Source organism: Neodiprion pinetum, chromosome 5 (genome assembly GCF_021155775.2).
Source record: "Neodiprion pinetum isolate iyNeoPine1 chromosome 5, iyNeoPine1.2, whole genome shotgun sequence".
Taxonomy (NCBI): domain Eukaryota; kingdom Metazoa; phylum Arthropoda; class Insecta; order Hymenoptera; family Diprionidae; genus Neodiprion; species Neodiprion pinetum.
The window spans coordinates 31,245,629-31,260,293 of record NC_060236.1 but is presented as its reverse complement, the minus strand read 5'-3'; the positions used below and the strand labels follow the sequence as shown (position 1 = coordinate 31,260,293).

Below are 14,665 nucleotides of genomic sequence, written 5' to 3'. Positions count from 1 at the left end.
TCTTCACTTGGTGTATCATTTTTTAATTTTATTTTAATAATTTAAAAGATATTCTTTCTATGACCTTCACGTTAAACTTGCAAATTGGAGGCTAGCGTCATTCACTAATAGTTTAATGCAGTAGGCAAAAGGCAGAGATGTTTTAGGTAAATAGTATACGTGTACGTAAAATTACATTTTTTTTGTCGCTGCTTTCAAGTGATTTTCTTTTCGTTTTTTCCCCCCTTCTAATCAATATTGTAAACACGTGTGTGAAAGCAAACAATCTGAATAAATAACGAATGATTACAATTAATAAAGGAGTAGTTATTAAATAGAGTAACTTCATTGTGGCAAACGTGTTTTGTTGGCAAAAAGAAATTTTCACGCGCGATGATGATAATTTTTATCCAGATTTTATTTTTTTTTTTTCGCTTAATTCCCAGTTCTAGCATTGGTCGCATGGCATCGATCTTAAAACCATTCCATTATCAAATACTGCACAACGTCTCAAACGACCAGCTCATTGTCATATTATTACTTCAACTTAGCAAAACTAGGCATTAAAATATAAGTTTTGATAATAATAACAAGCGTTTAGCCTAATCTTTTCACGATATAAAATCTGATTCAAGTACCTATGTCTATTTATGGAAGATGGAAAAGCAACCTCCCGTCGTGGCGCACAAGAATTTTTTATCTAATTTATTGTTACTCGTTATTAGATCCTGTAAAATTTATGATTCGAGAAGATCATCGGGACAGTGGTATATTGAACCATGATTTATCCTACGAAAATTGAGAAAGTAGACCTTAGTTCATTATTCGGTATCCATTGATAATTAGAGTAAGAAATTTGAGATGCAATTTTCGGAAAGACAAATCTACTCTGTGCGATAACGGAGTAGATACAATTACGATTGTAATTTTAATTTCTCTTTCCGAGCTTGATTTGCGAGTATTCAAATCATGTATGTATTACTGAATTTGATACTGTAATTACTACTGACACGTTAAGACGGTTTAGCACAGTGGTTTTAGTATCTTAAACGCTTTCGTGGTTGGATCTATCGTTTGAACCAAAGGAAATTAACTATTTCCCAAACAAATGCGATGACTGGGAAAAATTCAACAATCGCAGGACATAAATGTAAAGTTACAAGGTAATAGCTGTTAATTTTTGTATTACAGCAATGCATTCGTTGAAAACTAAAAATAAAAATAATTACATAAATGAAACGCAAATAAGGAGTTTATCGAACTGATTTTGTGCTTAAGAAAAATAAACAAAAATGTACCAAAAAATACGTTCACGCATAAAAATAAAAACAAGTATCTTTTCAATTTACGCGAGAAATGCAATACTGTAAGAATTAACACGTAATATTCCACAATGCAAATATGCGAACACGTTAAAACGTAACTTATTCAAATTTGTTTTATTACTCTTTTTTTTTATTATTTTCTTTTTTCATGATTTTCTACAGTGCTTCTACTAAAAATGTCGTTAAGTATCTTTTGTCTTTCAAAAACCTATATCTTCATAGTTATCCTCGAGGAAAAAAAAAATCAATCATTTTCGTAAGTTAACAATTAATTACTCGCGTATCATTCGTTAGTTCTCGAAATAATATGGTGTGATAATAAAAATAATAGTAATAATAATCATAATGACTACACAATATGTAGAATTAAAAAGAATGTAAAGAGAACGTATTTTCGTGTAATGATAATAATGGTAATGATAATAATAATGATAATAATAATATTTAAAATAATAGCGGTAAGATTTATTATTATTATAGTACTAAAGATAATAATAATTATGTATAATAATTAAAAATTCATTTTATGATCGTTTTAATCGCTCGAACGTGAAACACAATTCGTTAACTTTGAAAAATACATTTTGGATAATTGTTATCTCGTGTTTCAACGTGTATTTGTTGTTCTTGTTCTTTGCGTTTTGTTTGTTTTCCTCGCGTTTTTTTTTTTGTTTGTTTTTGTTTTATCCCTAGTTTTTCGATTTTCCCTTGTTCGCGGTCTCTCTCTCTCTCTCTCTCTCTCTGCATTTCTCTCTCTCACTCTCTGTTTTGTCTTCTTTTTCTCCAATCTGACAAAGTAGAATTTGTCACCTCTTTCTCTGTTACTCTCTTTGTTTTTTTCCGGGGATTCTTGTGTCGTACAACGGCAGGTCGCGCGTTAGACGTTGTCCTATTTTTGTTATGTAAAATAATTAATTAAAGGTAAGATATTATTTTATGTTATGGGTTTTTACGGGGGCCAAGAGACCTAAGATGAGCACACGCAATGCTTCCTCCGCAATGCCATACTATCTTTATCATATTTGGCCCAGCCAGGATTACTTCTTAAAGAAGCCTACACCTTCCCTTCTTCTTCTTCTTCACCTATGGCAAAAAAGAACAAAAATTAAAAACGAACGAATAAGCTAAGACCATCGAAAATTGGAATCAGATTTTCTTAAAAGGTCTCCATTTGTTACCTGCAACGCAGCTCTGGTTGCTGTTTCAAAAACTTCCCGCACTCCCTCCTTGCTTTTGGCAGAACACTCTAGGTATGCGAAGGCGTTAATTTTTTCGGCCATTGCACGTCCTTCTTCAGGTTTAACTGGCTCTTGTTTCATCTTTCCAAGTTCTTTAATTGTACCGGGATCATTACGAAGGTCTTTTTTGTTACCGACCAATATTATCGGCACATTGGGACAAAAATGTTTGACCTCTGGTGTCCATTTTTCGGGAATGTTCTCCAAGGAATCGGGACTGTCGATGGAGAAACACATCAGAATAACGTCTGTGTCCGGATAAGACAGTGGACGAAGCCTGTCGTAATCCTCCTGACCAGCCGTGTCCCAAAGGGCTAGTTCGACCTGAAAAAAAAGACAATTTTCAATTCACGTCTGGGGTTAAGAAGACAACGAATGAATCGGCAAATGTTCTGTCAATATTTAATCTCTCAGAAATAATAGAGAATTTACAACTATAGAATTGTTATATACAAAGGTGAAAACAGTATTCGATATCCTTTTAGGTTTAAATCATAGTTACCTGTTTGCTGTCCACTTCGATGTCCGCGACATAATTTTCAAATACGGTAGGTACATAAACCTCGGGGAATTGATCTTTGCTAAAAACGATCAGGAGACAAGTTTTACCACAGGCACCATCACCCACGATCACCAGTTTCTTTCTTATAGCCGCCATGAATCCTGTGAGATAAGAGATACAACGAATTAGGAAAATTATTAAGAAACTTAGAGTCTTTGATTGAGGTAGACAAAAAGCAGTTCTAAGAATTTTTTATCGTACTGTTTTTTGAACCTCTATACTTTAGCACTACATGTAATTATTTAGAGGACGGTGTTACGTGTACTTATATTTTATATACTCGGTGCTAAGTGTGAAATAGATATTTAATTAACTATTTTCTAATCGCAATACTCGTGGGAGATATCTATCTATATGTTTATTTATTATGCTTATGCTTATTACTTTAAAAACAAGCTCCCTTTAAAAGCTTCTATTTATTAAAACCAAGGGGATATTTAAGGATGTGCACTGTGTCATGTTTACTCTCTTTGTACAATTATTCGATATTTGACTAATCAAAGCGTGTCGTAATATGTTATTGACAAACTATTTGCCTTAAAAAATAAAAAATAATACATAACTGTGCTTCCAGATGCAGTTATTTATTTATTTTGGTCAGCTAAAAACGTTTAAATACAGCTAATAATTGCGTTATACATTCATACACATACATACAACACGTGTACACGGCATTATAGAATCGGCTGCATTTGCCTCTGTAACATTCAAAAAGTAGTAGAAATTCGGAAATGGAAAGATAAGGGGAAAAGTAAGCTGTTCAAATAATAATTTAACTTCGCTGACTTTTCTTTCTTCGATTTTAGAAATGTGGAAAAAAGAAAGAACAGATTGACCATCGAGCGATTGTGGTAATATTCAGGGAATATCTTTAATGCCAGACGGGAGAAGGAATTAATTTTTCTACGCAAGAATGATTATGTCATTCACCAAAATAATCAGCGGCCACATATGTTCTTGGAAAGAAAGATAAAGATAATACGTTGAATTTATCTCTAGATAGTTCAGTATCAGGTACGAGTACATGGCTAGTGGACAATAATTTTTCTTTGATACCTTACACCATTATTGACGATTAATCTTTTCCATTTCCCCCTTCTATTTTCTCCTGTCTATACTCTAGTTCTCTGTGATATTGTGTCAGATACTAAAAGTGAGAATGTAATACTCGTTTGAAATTGCGTGTTTATTTATCGAGATGGAAAAAAAAAGACAAAGAAAAGAAAGGAGGGGCGGAAGTTGGCTTCGCATCTTTTGTAAAATGGAAAAATGATGGAAGCGATTGATGGGAAGACTTTTAAATTGCCAAAAGTAATTAAAAAATATTTTCGAAGTATGTAACATATCCTTACCATGGATATTTCTAGTCTGAAACTATACAAAAGTGTTGAAATGTGACGAGCAAAAGGGTGGCGTTGAACGTGATGATAAGAATTTGCTATCAGGTTTGATAACAATATTTACAGAGGAAATAGAGGCCATGATAATTATATTGCAGACTGCCGACATGCTATAGCGGTAAAGAGATTCTTAAATGTAAATTAAGTTCGCTCAGCAACGGATGTTGCCATTTTTCTTAACTGCGGCCTAAGAGAAGAAATTACAATTGATATACGCATTGAGCTGTAATTAATGTTAAGACGCTAAGTGAAGCAATATCAAAAAGAGTCAAGCAAAACACACCAATAATAATACTAATAACAGCAATACAGGATACTCAAAGTCATTTTCATTTTTTTGAAAGGAGATCTACCAACGGTCAGGCGATGGCAAAAAATACGCAATAATAATAAAAGCATTGTCAGTAAATACAGTTGTTTTGCCGGCAAAATCTTCAATCGTAACGAAGAAAATAATTCGAGAAAAAAAAAAAAAATACAAATATAATTTTGAGTTGATAGTTTTTAATCTGATAATCGATGTAATTTGCAACGACAAATCAATAGAACCTGTATAAATAGAACTGAAGTAAGAATATGGAAGATGATTAGAAAAAAAAAAAAAATGTGACTCAAGTTTTATTGTTCCTTTCAACGAATTATCAACAGTGAGTCATTGCTATCTTACGTAAAGGGGACTTCACGTTCCTTAAGAGTGTGAATTTATTTAGTTTTTCCTGATAAAATAAGTAGCAAACGAAGAGATCCTAACATCAAAATTAAACACCTGTGCGCAGAATAATAACGTGCAATAATTATTATGTTTTGCATTGAATTAATGAAGCAAATCACTGTAGTAACATGAAAAGCACAAGACAATGACGCGAAAAAGTAACAAACAAATCAAGGACTATTAGCAAATTTTTGCCTGGGTAGCTAAGTAGCGTTATCTCAAGATAGACTTATTTACAAGGACTTCAGACCACACAAAGCGAACACTCATCAACACTTTCAAAAATCAAAGAGTGATTCAAATCTTTAAGACCGATGTTGTGTATTTCCCCCAGTCTTTGATCAAGAATATTATTTTCAATTCATAATAATTCATGTTTCCTATAAAATTTGCAGTACACATTTTTCTTATTTTCCAAACCCTGTTGCTGCTACGCGTTATTAAAAATCGCCCTAAAATTTTTTTCTTTCATTCATACAAACTTTGCTACGGATTTGAACAGCAAAGAGATAACAACATCACAAACAACTTTTGAACCAATTTTCCGATCATTGTCAAAGTGACGATGACGAGGTCTTTCGTGCTCACAGTTTTAGAAAACTTTGTCGCCTTGTTCGAACTATTGCTTTCGTACAATTGATCTCAAAATAGTTGTTTTATTTATTTACTTAGAAAAGAAAGAAAAGAAAAAAAAAAAAAGAAAAACGAAAGAAAAAAACGCTAATATTTTAAATCTGCTTCTTCTGTTTCGCTTTCATGCTCTCTTTTACTCTCTCAACTTGATAAACAATTTCCATCTACGTATTTACCGGCAATATTTTCATTCCAATCCTACAATACGATAGTAGCAAAGAAAGGTACAAAATGAATAAAAAAATTTAAAAAAAAAAAATGTTTTACAGATATTGAAAATATCTATGTAATATGTATATGTTTTATATACATTATAAATATATATATGTGTGTACATTATTACCGATAGAGCACTATTGTAGTATCGATAAAACTCACTGTCCGACAAAATATGTTCCAACTGTGATTTGTCAACGAAACTGACAATAAATTGTACATATCTAAAGGGTATAGATTTCATTTTGTATGCGATAGTGAGAAATTCGTTCAGAAAATTCATCCGCGGTAAGACGTTTCTGAGAAAATCGCGGATGTATATTTAGAATGTAAGAATTATTTGCCAAATTAGACAAAGTCATCGTTAAATATATCAACTCTGAGAATTGATGTTTCAAGTTTGACCATATTGAAACAACCTCTGATCGTTGAAACTTTGATGCATCAAACAGGAAATTTTGCAAAACAAGGTGTGTAGAGTCAAATCCTGAGAAACTTTGCAGCATAAAACACATCGTTACACATGTTTACAAATTCCTGGTTCAAAAGCGTCAATGCGAAGAGATCAAAGTCGATTTTGACGTATCTATTACGAATTGAAACTACATACCTAACTGCTGCAAATTGCTAATCTGGTGATTTCAAAACCCGATTTTTGCCCGAAAAAAAGTACAACGCAATAAATGAATATTGTTAGTAGAGTTCCGTGAGAATTTTAAAAAATGCGCGAATATCGACTGCTGCTCGGTCTTGTCGTACGTAACAAACGAATTGGAAGATTTTATCGGACGTTGTGACAAGCTGTAAAACGATATACGATAAACGAGGTGAAAATATTTCTTTGGTAAAATCTCTGGACCTACGAGGGCTAAAGCTTTAAAAGAAATATACTGGGCCGTACCTGATCCAGGGTACCCAGTATCGTCAGGGCCGAGTCTCCGACCCACAATGCATCCCATGTTTTAAGTCTTTCTTTCAGCGTCTCTCTGTTTTAAGTGGAGATTTTATATGTTAGAATGGATAGCGAGCTGGGAGACCATCGCAAATAACCACACAATTAGAAAAATTGATCTTTAAACTTCTTCACACTGTTATTTATGGGCACACGTCTCTTTTAGTGTCAAATGTATGAAAAATAAAAACAAAAGTAATTAAAGAGTCGGGATTGCTACTTTCTACAATAAGTAATCACTTTTTCGCACTCTTTTCAAATAAATAATTCAGTAAAATAAACGAACAAATGAAAACACGCTAAGCGTTTGTTTTTTTTATCCAACTAAGAGGACAAAACACCAAACTAACAGCCAACTAAGAGGACGAACGATACGTATGCACAAAAGATATATCACTCATGTACGTATTGGGATAAATCACTGAAGGCTCATTTAATGGAAATGTTTAATTGTATTCGAGTTAATAAGAAGGAAAGAAAAAAGAAAACAAGATGGCATACTACTGAGAGTTCTTTGCAAGACGCGTTGTTTTCTTGTTATTTTCCACCCCATCTTCGTTCATCTTCTCTTTCCGTCAAGCTTAATAATTTATGAATATTATGTGTATTTATATATCTATATACTGAGACGCCGAATAATCTTGCAAAAATTATTAACACATGCGAAGAACATTGGCACATATACTGTACAAGCCGCTGATACTACTGCTGTTCTTTCTCCTCTTTTTCTCATAGCAACAAAAATATCGAATCCTACATATATATTGATATATATACATACATATATATATATATATATATATATATATATAATATATATGTTTTTTTCTTTTTCTCAAATAAAGATATACAACACTTTACAAAGAAATATACTAACACCTTTGCAGCATACGTTTGTGTATGTACAATACAGTAGTATATTAATGATCACGTTGCAACACTACTTCATGACTCATCGATAAATAACAATCACGCTTCTAATCCATGACGGATTCTAGTCTTTTTCACCGATATGAATTTTCGTTTTTCAACTTCGCCACGGCGCTATACGCCGTTGATATCCGGATATTATTTTTACCAAAGCTACGTGTGAACAAGAATCAAAAGGACAAATGTGGGAACGGGGACGGAGCCGAGTTATGCACAGTGTATAAGAATGGAGGAAAAATGGCGATGCAACTGGAATAACCGTTGAAATGAAGAAAAAAATGCGAGTAATCTATGCTAAGGAAATGAAATTTGTCAATTGTTTTGAACTATACAAGGGTGGGGCTGCATCGAGTCGACGAGTCGATAGCAAGTGAAAACGTAATAGTTTCTTTCCGGGAGATGAGAATGATGTTGGCGAAGGTAGACGACGTTTAGAAAAATCAATTTTTACACACGGTACCTGTAGTACAAAAGTGAGTAGATTTGTAGGAAACAAAATTCAGCTGCACATGAGTAACGATGCCTCGGGAAATGAGGAATACTTTCAACGATAACCCAAGTTGCGGTATAGGGCAAAGATAAGAATAATGATGATGATGATTATGATGATGATATTAAGATATTCTATTGTTATAACCGTTTTTCTCTCGTCCTTGATGAATCGATGTATTTTGCACAACACTTTGTACGATGAATATGACGATTATAAGCTACTTGCTAACGACCCCAGTAATACGACGTCTAAAATCGCGTGTAGTTAAAGATTGCTCTGAAACTTTCGCCCCTCCCCCTGCGCCCTAATCTGTGTAAAATAAACGGTTCAAGGCGGCGGCGGCGGCGATGACGACGATGGGTGACGATGATGATCGAATCTTTCTTCGTAACTCGGAAAGTTACTTGCGTACTTACTTATAGATATGATTGGTAACTTGCTTACTTACTGAAAGTTCAATATTACCAGATTCTTGCTTTAACTGAACTTAGACGCACGCACGCACGTACCTACGATGTATGTACATGCAAACACATGCACACGACACGCACACGGGCAGAAACACGCAAGAGACGCACAATATGCGGCATACATATACTCACAATCGGTAGCAGGGCAACGCGTAGAGAGAGAGAGATAGGAAACTACCCTCGGACCGCTTTGCCTCCGACTTCGGCGCACGAAACACAAGAAAAAAACACACGATTTTTAACACCAGATTGTCCCCGCCCGATGATGACCACTGATTATGCGATCTTCTTTTTTTTTCTCTCTGCGATTACGTTCCTTTTTATATCCCTTTCCCTATACCCTTCTTTTTAATCCTCGAAGCCTGCGGATACGCTTCCTTACTCCGTACGTAGAGCTTGTTTTCCACTCTACAGTGCGTGACTATTTCATCTACCACACCTATTCCCGTATTTAACCACCACGTATCGTTCTTACTCTCTCACTCTTTCTTTTTCTTTCTCTCACTCGCTCGATCGCTCTCCCGTTCTCTCTGAGTTTCCTATTTTCCTCACTTCGTGTTTCGTTTCGTTTTATCTTTTTTTTTCTGTTGTAAATATATTCTTGTTCTTTCAGAATGAATAGGTGTTCGTTATGTATACGTGTGTATGTGTGCGTATATGTGTATGTCCGTCGCTCTCTCTCTCTCTCTCCGTGTGTACGTATAGAGTATGTGAGAAAAGAAAAACAAACGCCGTGTTCGCGAGCTGCGAGTTTTTCGTATATCGGAAAAACTGTCGCGAGAACGAAACTTCGATACGAGTAACGTAAATGGGACACGTAACGCGGCACAGTATCGCACAACCCCACGGTAACGGATTATTTTAAAATATAATTGCGTATTTACCTGAAATCGTATGCGACAGATAGTCAAGAAAATGGCTGCCGCCCCCTCGATGACCACACCTCAATAATCTCGCCGCGGTGAGGCACGGGGCGCCCGGGTCACGTTGTGGGGGAGAGACTCGCGGAATCTCGACCAATTGTAACGCGGCAATCGTATGACGTCAGAAGCTTAACCCAATCACAGATCGCGGTGATACCCGGAGGGGGTAGCTGCTTGGTACCAAAAATGCGATGGTGGCGCCATTTTAGCTTACCCCTGCATGGCCGCGCCACCGTCGCGGAAGTGTGAGATATTGCCACGGGAGAGGGATGAACAAACGCGAGGCGCGGCGCGTAAAAAATTGAAATATGAATAATTATAATTGATTCATTATACATTTTATAAGCACGTACATTCATATAAACACATAAATCACTGGCATTGAATCAGTATTAAATTTACCGTATGTCTGTATTTACATATGTACTAGGTAGATGTAACGTATATGTAGTTTCATTTTTTTCTACTAGTTTTTAACTACGTACAATCAATTTACGATCGCGAATTTTTCGTACACGTATATAAATCTAATGCACGCATACGTACATACATGGTATACTAGCGCATGCAACGATGTATGACTGTATATTAGTGGATGACCTCAGCCGGCGCGGGCAATCACGACTGAGTTGTATCGACGTGTGCTGTAAAATCCATGTAAAATCTGTATACCTGTGTACCTAGTTGCTTATTTGTGTTATCGCATGCGTGTATACATATGTAAGGAGTACGAACCACGTCCGTTCAACCGTCCCAGTCACGTAGTAATATACACATATTCGCACAATACTAAATCTGTGTGTGCGTGCACGGTAATCGCATGACGTCACCCTATGACACATACCGGAATCAACGAACTTTGCTTGATTTATGATGATTATTATAAACAGACCGATGAGGCGAATGAAGAATCAGGGTCCAGGGGTAGGTCATGGTGTATGTACTTCGCAAAATTACAGCAAATGGTCATTCGTTTTTTCGTATTCTCGGCGTGGATAAATTTCAAATTTATTCGATACCATGCTGTTTGTCTCACTTCTGTGTTATTCTTTCAAAATCCAACGTAAAGTTTCGTTGTTGACTCTCCTGTACCAGCCACCAGATCACAATAATAAATACGGTATATCTAAATTCAGAGTGCATTGTCAAACGAGAGGGAAAGTTATTCGGAACAAGAATTGTTTGCTATATAGATTAATTGATTTCACAATTTGAATTGTTAATTCATTTATAATCGTCTATACTTTATTTAACACCTTATAAATTAGTATAATATTGTGATTTTTCCCATTTGCTTTTACACTATGCATCTACCTAAGTGTAAGTATATATGTATGCATGTGTACAGATAATTTAAGGGGCGATTTTTTAGCATGATTCTTCCCCTGATTTTTTTCTCAGTTTTTACAGCATTCACTTCATAATTATACTCAACAATTCGTATAATATTGAGGCATATATTACTTAACTTTTGCTAAAGGTTTACAATCGATCGTTGATCAATCCGAAAATGCAGCAAATCATCGTCGTTTATTCGTGTGCTATACTTATACGTATAGTGTTTAAACATGATACGTATTAAAAACGTATATTTTCGTGAAACCATTTTGCAATATATATGTACAAAAATAGAAAACGGAAGCCTAAGCGAAACATCGAATAGAACGAACAGAGGAAAAAAATAGTTACAATGTGGTGCGCTATCGCATAAGTTATTGGAATACCAATGAAATAGCCTTCCTAATCTCTAATATTATACAATGTCCAATACCTCTTTACTCTCTAAAAATTCGCCTAAATTAGGTTGCTTTCGGTTTCCGGAATCGATAAACAGCCCGTTCTACGGAATAACCAGACTTTCTTAGGTCTATGCTGTCTTGTGTAAAATTTAAGATGGCAAAATCGATGAAAAATCCTCTCGTCACCATTTCTATCGTCATATTCTAGCGTATTTGGAAATTGCGTTTGAAAATAAGATCCAACTTTTGCAAAGTTTGAAACGCAGGATGAATTTTTGTTTCAACTCAATCATGATTTCCTTTATAAAATAAAACTGCATTTCAAGATGGCTGCCGAAATTTACGAAATAATAATGTATTTCATTGTGGTACTTTAAAAAGTTGGACCGGAATTGATCAAACACATGTAAATTTTACGGCCTGCATAATAGAGTCTATTTTATTAAAGAAACATGTATACAAGGGACGTCGGTTTTTAAGAATCGCGACCACCTTAATGCTTTTTAAAGAGCATATTTTAGGCTTGTTTTCATTGAATTTTGAAAACAGGTTGTATTCGTTGCTGTAGTTCATGTAATTCTTCAACAAGTCATTTAGAAGGAAAAACGTGTAGATCAGACGTGTGTTTATCAAATCGTTAAAGATTTAGACAATGGTCAGTGACGGTGACGAGATTTCGGGAATTTTATAATTCTAACAATGAGAGGGAAAATTTTAAAGAATACCGAGGTACTCTACATATTTCTGCACAGTTGATAATGAAAATAACGACTCAAAGAATGATTTTTTCTTTAAACGGGGCAGTCTTATTCGGGATTTTCAATTTTCTTGCGGAGGTTCTGGATCGTTCGGATTTCCTCCCATTTGACGTCTCAGAGAATCTATCAGATCAGGATTTGCACTCTGCATTTGCTGTGCCAGCTGTTGACCCCTAGAAAAATACACCAATTTTTGCCATTAGAACATTCCGAGCATAGCATGATTACATGTAAACTCTATGAATATGAGATTACATAAAAAAATAAGATTGTAAATATTTGTTTACAATATGAATTTTTAAATACCCGATGCGTCAAGTTTTCATTTCACATTCGTGATAATAATAGATTGATTTCTTACGCCTCGATCAGAGCTTCCATTCGGCCTCCTTGTTCTACATTTCCGCTCATTAAATCACTCATCATGTTTTGCATTCCAGGGTCAGAGAGCATTAAACGAGCCATATTTCGAAGCGCAGGGTTACTGAGTAAGGAGCTCAAATCCATATTGGGTGCAGCTCCTCCTGCTCCTCCAGCCGAATTATTTCCAAGAACCATGTAGCCTACGCCCTGCTGGGCAAGTTTCTCTTCGGACAATTGTAAGTTCATTTTGTAACTCTCGTTACCCGGTTCCATTTCCAATGCCTTTTGATAACTCTGTTTGGCCTCTTTGTGCTTGTCTAAACTTGAATAAGCTAGCCCTAAACGTCCATAAGCCTTGCTGTAAGAAGGATCTATCGCAAGTGCTGTATGACAGTCCTTTATCGCTTGAGCATGATTTCCTATTTTACTATGCACCGCCGCTCGGTTGCAGTAATACACCGCGTTGCGGCTGTCCAATTGAATGGCTCTGAAACAGTACAGATCAAAGTATTTTATTGCAATATTTTCATCGCAAACAAAATCACTTGTTATTATTATTATTTCTTGACAGCCTCTCGACCTTTCAATGATTCAAGATTTTACAGAAAAATTCTGATCAGTACCAATGACAAGAGCAAGAATCAAGTATTCAGAATCATGTTGGAAATATTCTTCGTTCTCTTAAAATCGGCCTCTTAAATCACAAAACGAATGTAAAGTTTCATCGGCAAGGAATATTGCGAGTCTTTGATACATTTTAAATGATTTCGTTAATGTTTCACCTACTTTGTGTAATTAGCTAAAGCTTCATGGTGTTTCTCAGCTTTCATAAGGTTGTTTCCCTCATTTTTGAGTCTTTCAGCTTCAGCTTTGGCCTCGGGCGTAGCCGGAGGTCCAAAATCAGGTTTGGCATTGTCGACAGCATTTTGGTATAATTCTAACAAATTAATGTTGGGCAAAGCATCGGAAGCTTGAACGTTGTAGGCACTTTCCAAACATTGAATTGCAACCTCCAAGCTCTCCCTTGAATTATCCGACAGATCGCCATCCTCCAATTGCTGCGTTAATAACTGCACAACCGATGCAATTAATCCTTTTACTGCCATCTTGAGTTTGAGTTAATAATTACTGGGAAAGAAACAAAGTCTTTGAGTTATCAAGACCGCCGATTCACATTTTTAACAAGAAAGAAAGATAGAAATAAGGAACAAAAAAAAGAATAGCAGAATTATCTTTAAAGTTATTCAATCGAATATGGATTCATTTCTTTCTTGTGCGTTAGAAATTCGCAGAGAACCATTTTTTGTGGAATGAGGTGGCGAAAAAAAAAATTTGAAATCATTACGGACGGTGATTATTTGCTAATTCATCCTCAGTGGGAAATTAACCGCCAAGTTTTACCCGCTTTTCGCACATCTTACGCGTCCGACTTCACGTCTTACGGAATTATTGTTTTTAAATATCGATGTATGCATCAACTTGTGGTGAGGACTTGCTTTTAGACTTGTTATCCGTATTGCGTCGAGAGTAAATAGGCGCGTTGATAAATACCGACATAATTGATGGTAAAGTGTGATAAACGAACCTGCCTTTAAAGAATTGATAGTGAACGTGTTAAAACGAGTGGTACCAGCGCAAAAGCGGCGACAGCAAACGATTGATTAGGATAAAAATTTCTACGTGTCTACTCGGCTGGTAGGCCGGATCACCTTTTTTATACGTACAACTTATACCTATAACCAAAAAGATTGAACTGCTGCGGCCGGCTAACGCTTTGAGCATAGAGTAAATACGTAAGTGAGACTGCCGATTTCGGGATGTTACTATTCTCCACCGCCAGAGGCGCTATCGTAATTTCCACTCCATTCTCCGGCGCCAAAACCAAAGTGTCATTTGTTAAAACGGCACCAACGACGGCACGACTCACGCAAAAAGTCGGAGCTTCTTAATTCGCTAAAGCAGTTTCATCATT

The 14,665-nt window shown here is 35.6% G+C and overlaps 2 protein-coding genes across 11 annotated transcripts; both read right to left on the bottom strand.

Annotated features, from left to right (window-relative positions):
- Nucleotides 1-379: 379 nt before the first annotated feature.
- Nucleotides 380-9,938, bottom strand: Rho1 (ras-like GTP-binding protein Rho1). 8 transcript variants are annotated; one of them, XM_046629972.2, is made up of 5 exons: nt 9,795-9,883; nt 6,967-7,051; nt 3,045-3,205; nt 2,483-2,866; nt 380-2,387 (listed from the first exon to the last, which is right to left on the bottom strand). In XM_046629972.2, the coding sequence occupies exons 2-5, from the start codon at nt 7,022-7,024 to the stop codon at nt 2,349-2,351; spliced, it is 642 nt and encodes a 213-aa protein (XP_046485928.1). In that variant the 5' UTR covers nt 7,025-7,051; nt 9,795-9,883; the 3' UTR covers nt 380-2,348. The 8 variants fall into 8 exon arrangements, with proteins under 8 accessions (XP_046485928.1, XP_046485929.1, XP_046485930.1 ...); XM_046629973.2 differs by lacking the exon at nt 9,795-9,883 and adding an exon at nt 9,043-9,720; XM_046629974.2 differs by lacking the exon at nt 9,795-9,883 and adding an exon at nt 8,889-8,986.
- A 1,073-nt stretch (nt 9,939-11,011) lies between these two features.
- Nucleotides 11,012-14,473, bottom strand: LOC124220700 (small glutamine-rich tetratricopeptide repeat-containing protein alpha). 3 transcript variants are annotated; one of them, XM_046629971.2, is made up of 4 exons: nt 14,418-14,473; nt 13,480-13,821; nt 12,692-13,180; nt 11,012-12,503 (listed from the first exon to the last, which is right to left on the bottom strand). In XM_046629971.2, the coding sequence occupies exons 2-4, from the start codon at nt 13,797-13,799 to the stop codon at nt 12,392-12,394; spliced, it is 921 nt and encodes a 306-aa protein (XP_046485927.1). In that variant the 5' UTR covers nt 13,800-13,821; nt 14,418-14,473; the 3' UTR covers nt 11,012-12,391. The 3 variants fall into 3 exon arrangements, with proteins under 3 accessions (XP_046485927.1, XP_046485925.1, XP_046485926.1); XM_046629969.1 differs by having other exon boundaries at nt 14,279-14,449; XM_046629970.1 differs by having other exon boundaries at nt 14,283-14,449.
- Between the last annotated feature and the right edge of the window lie 192 nt (nt 14,474-14,665).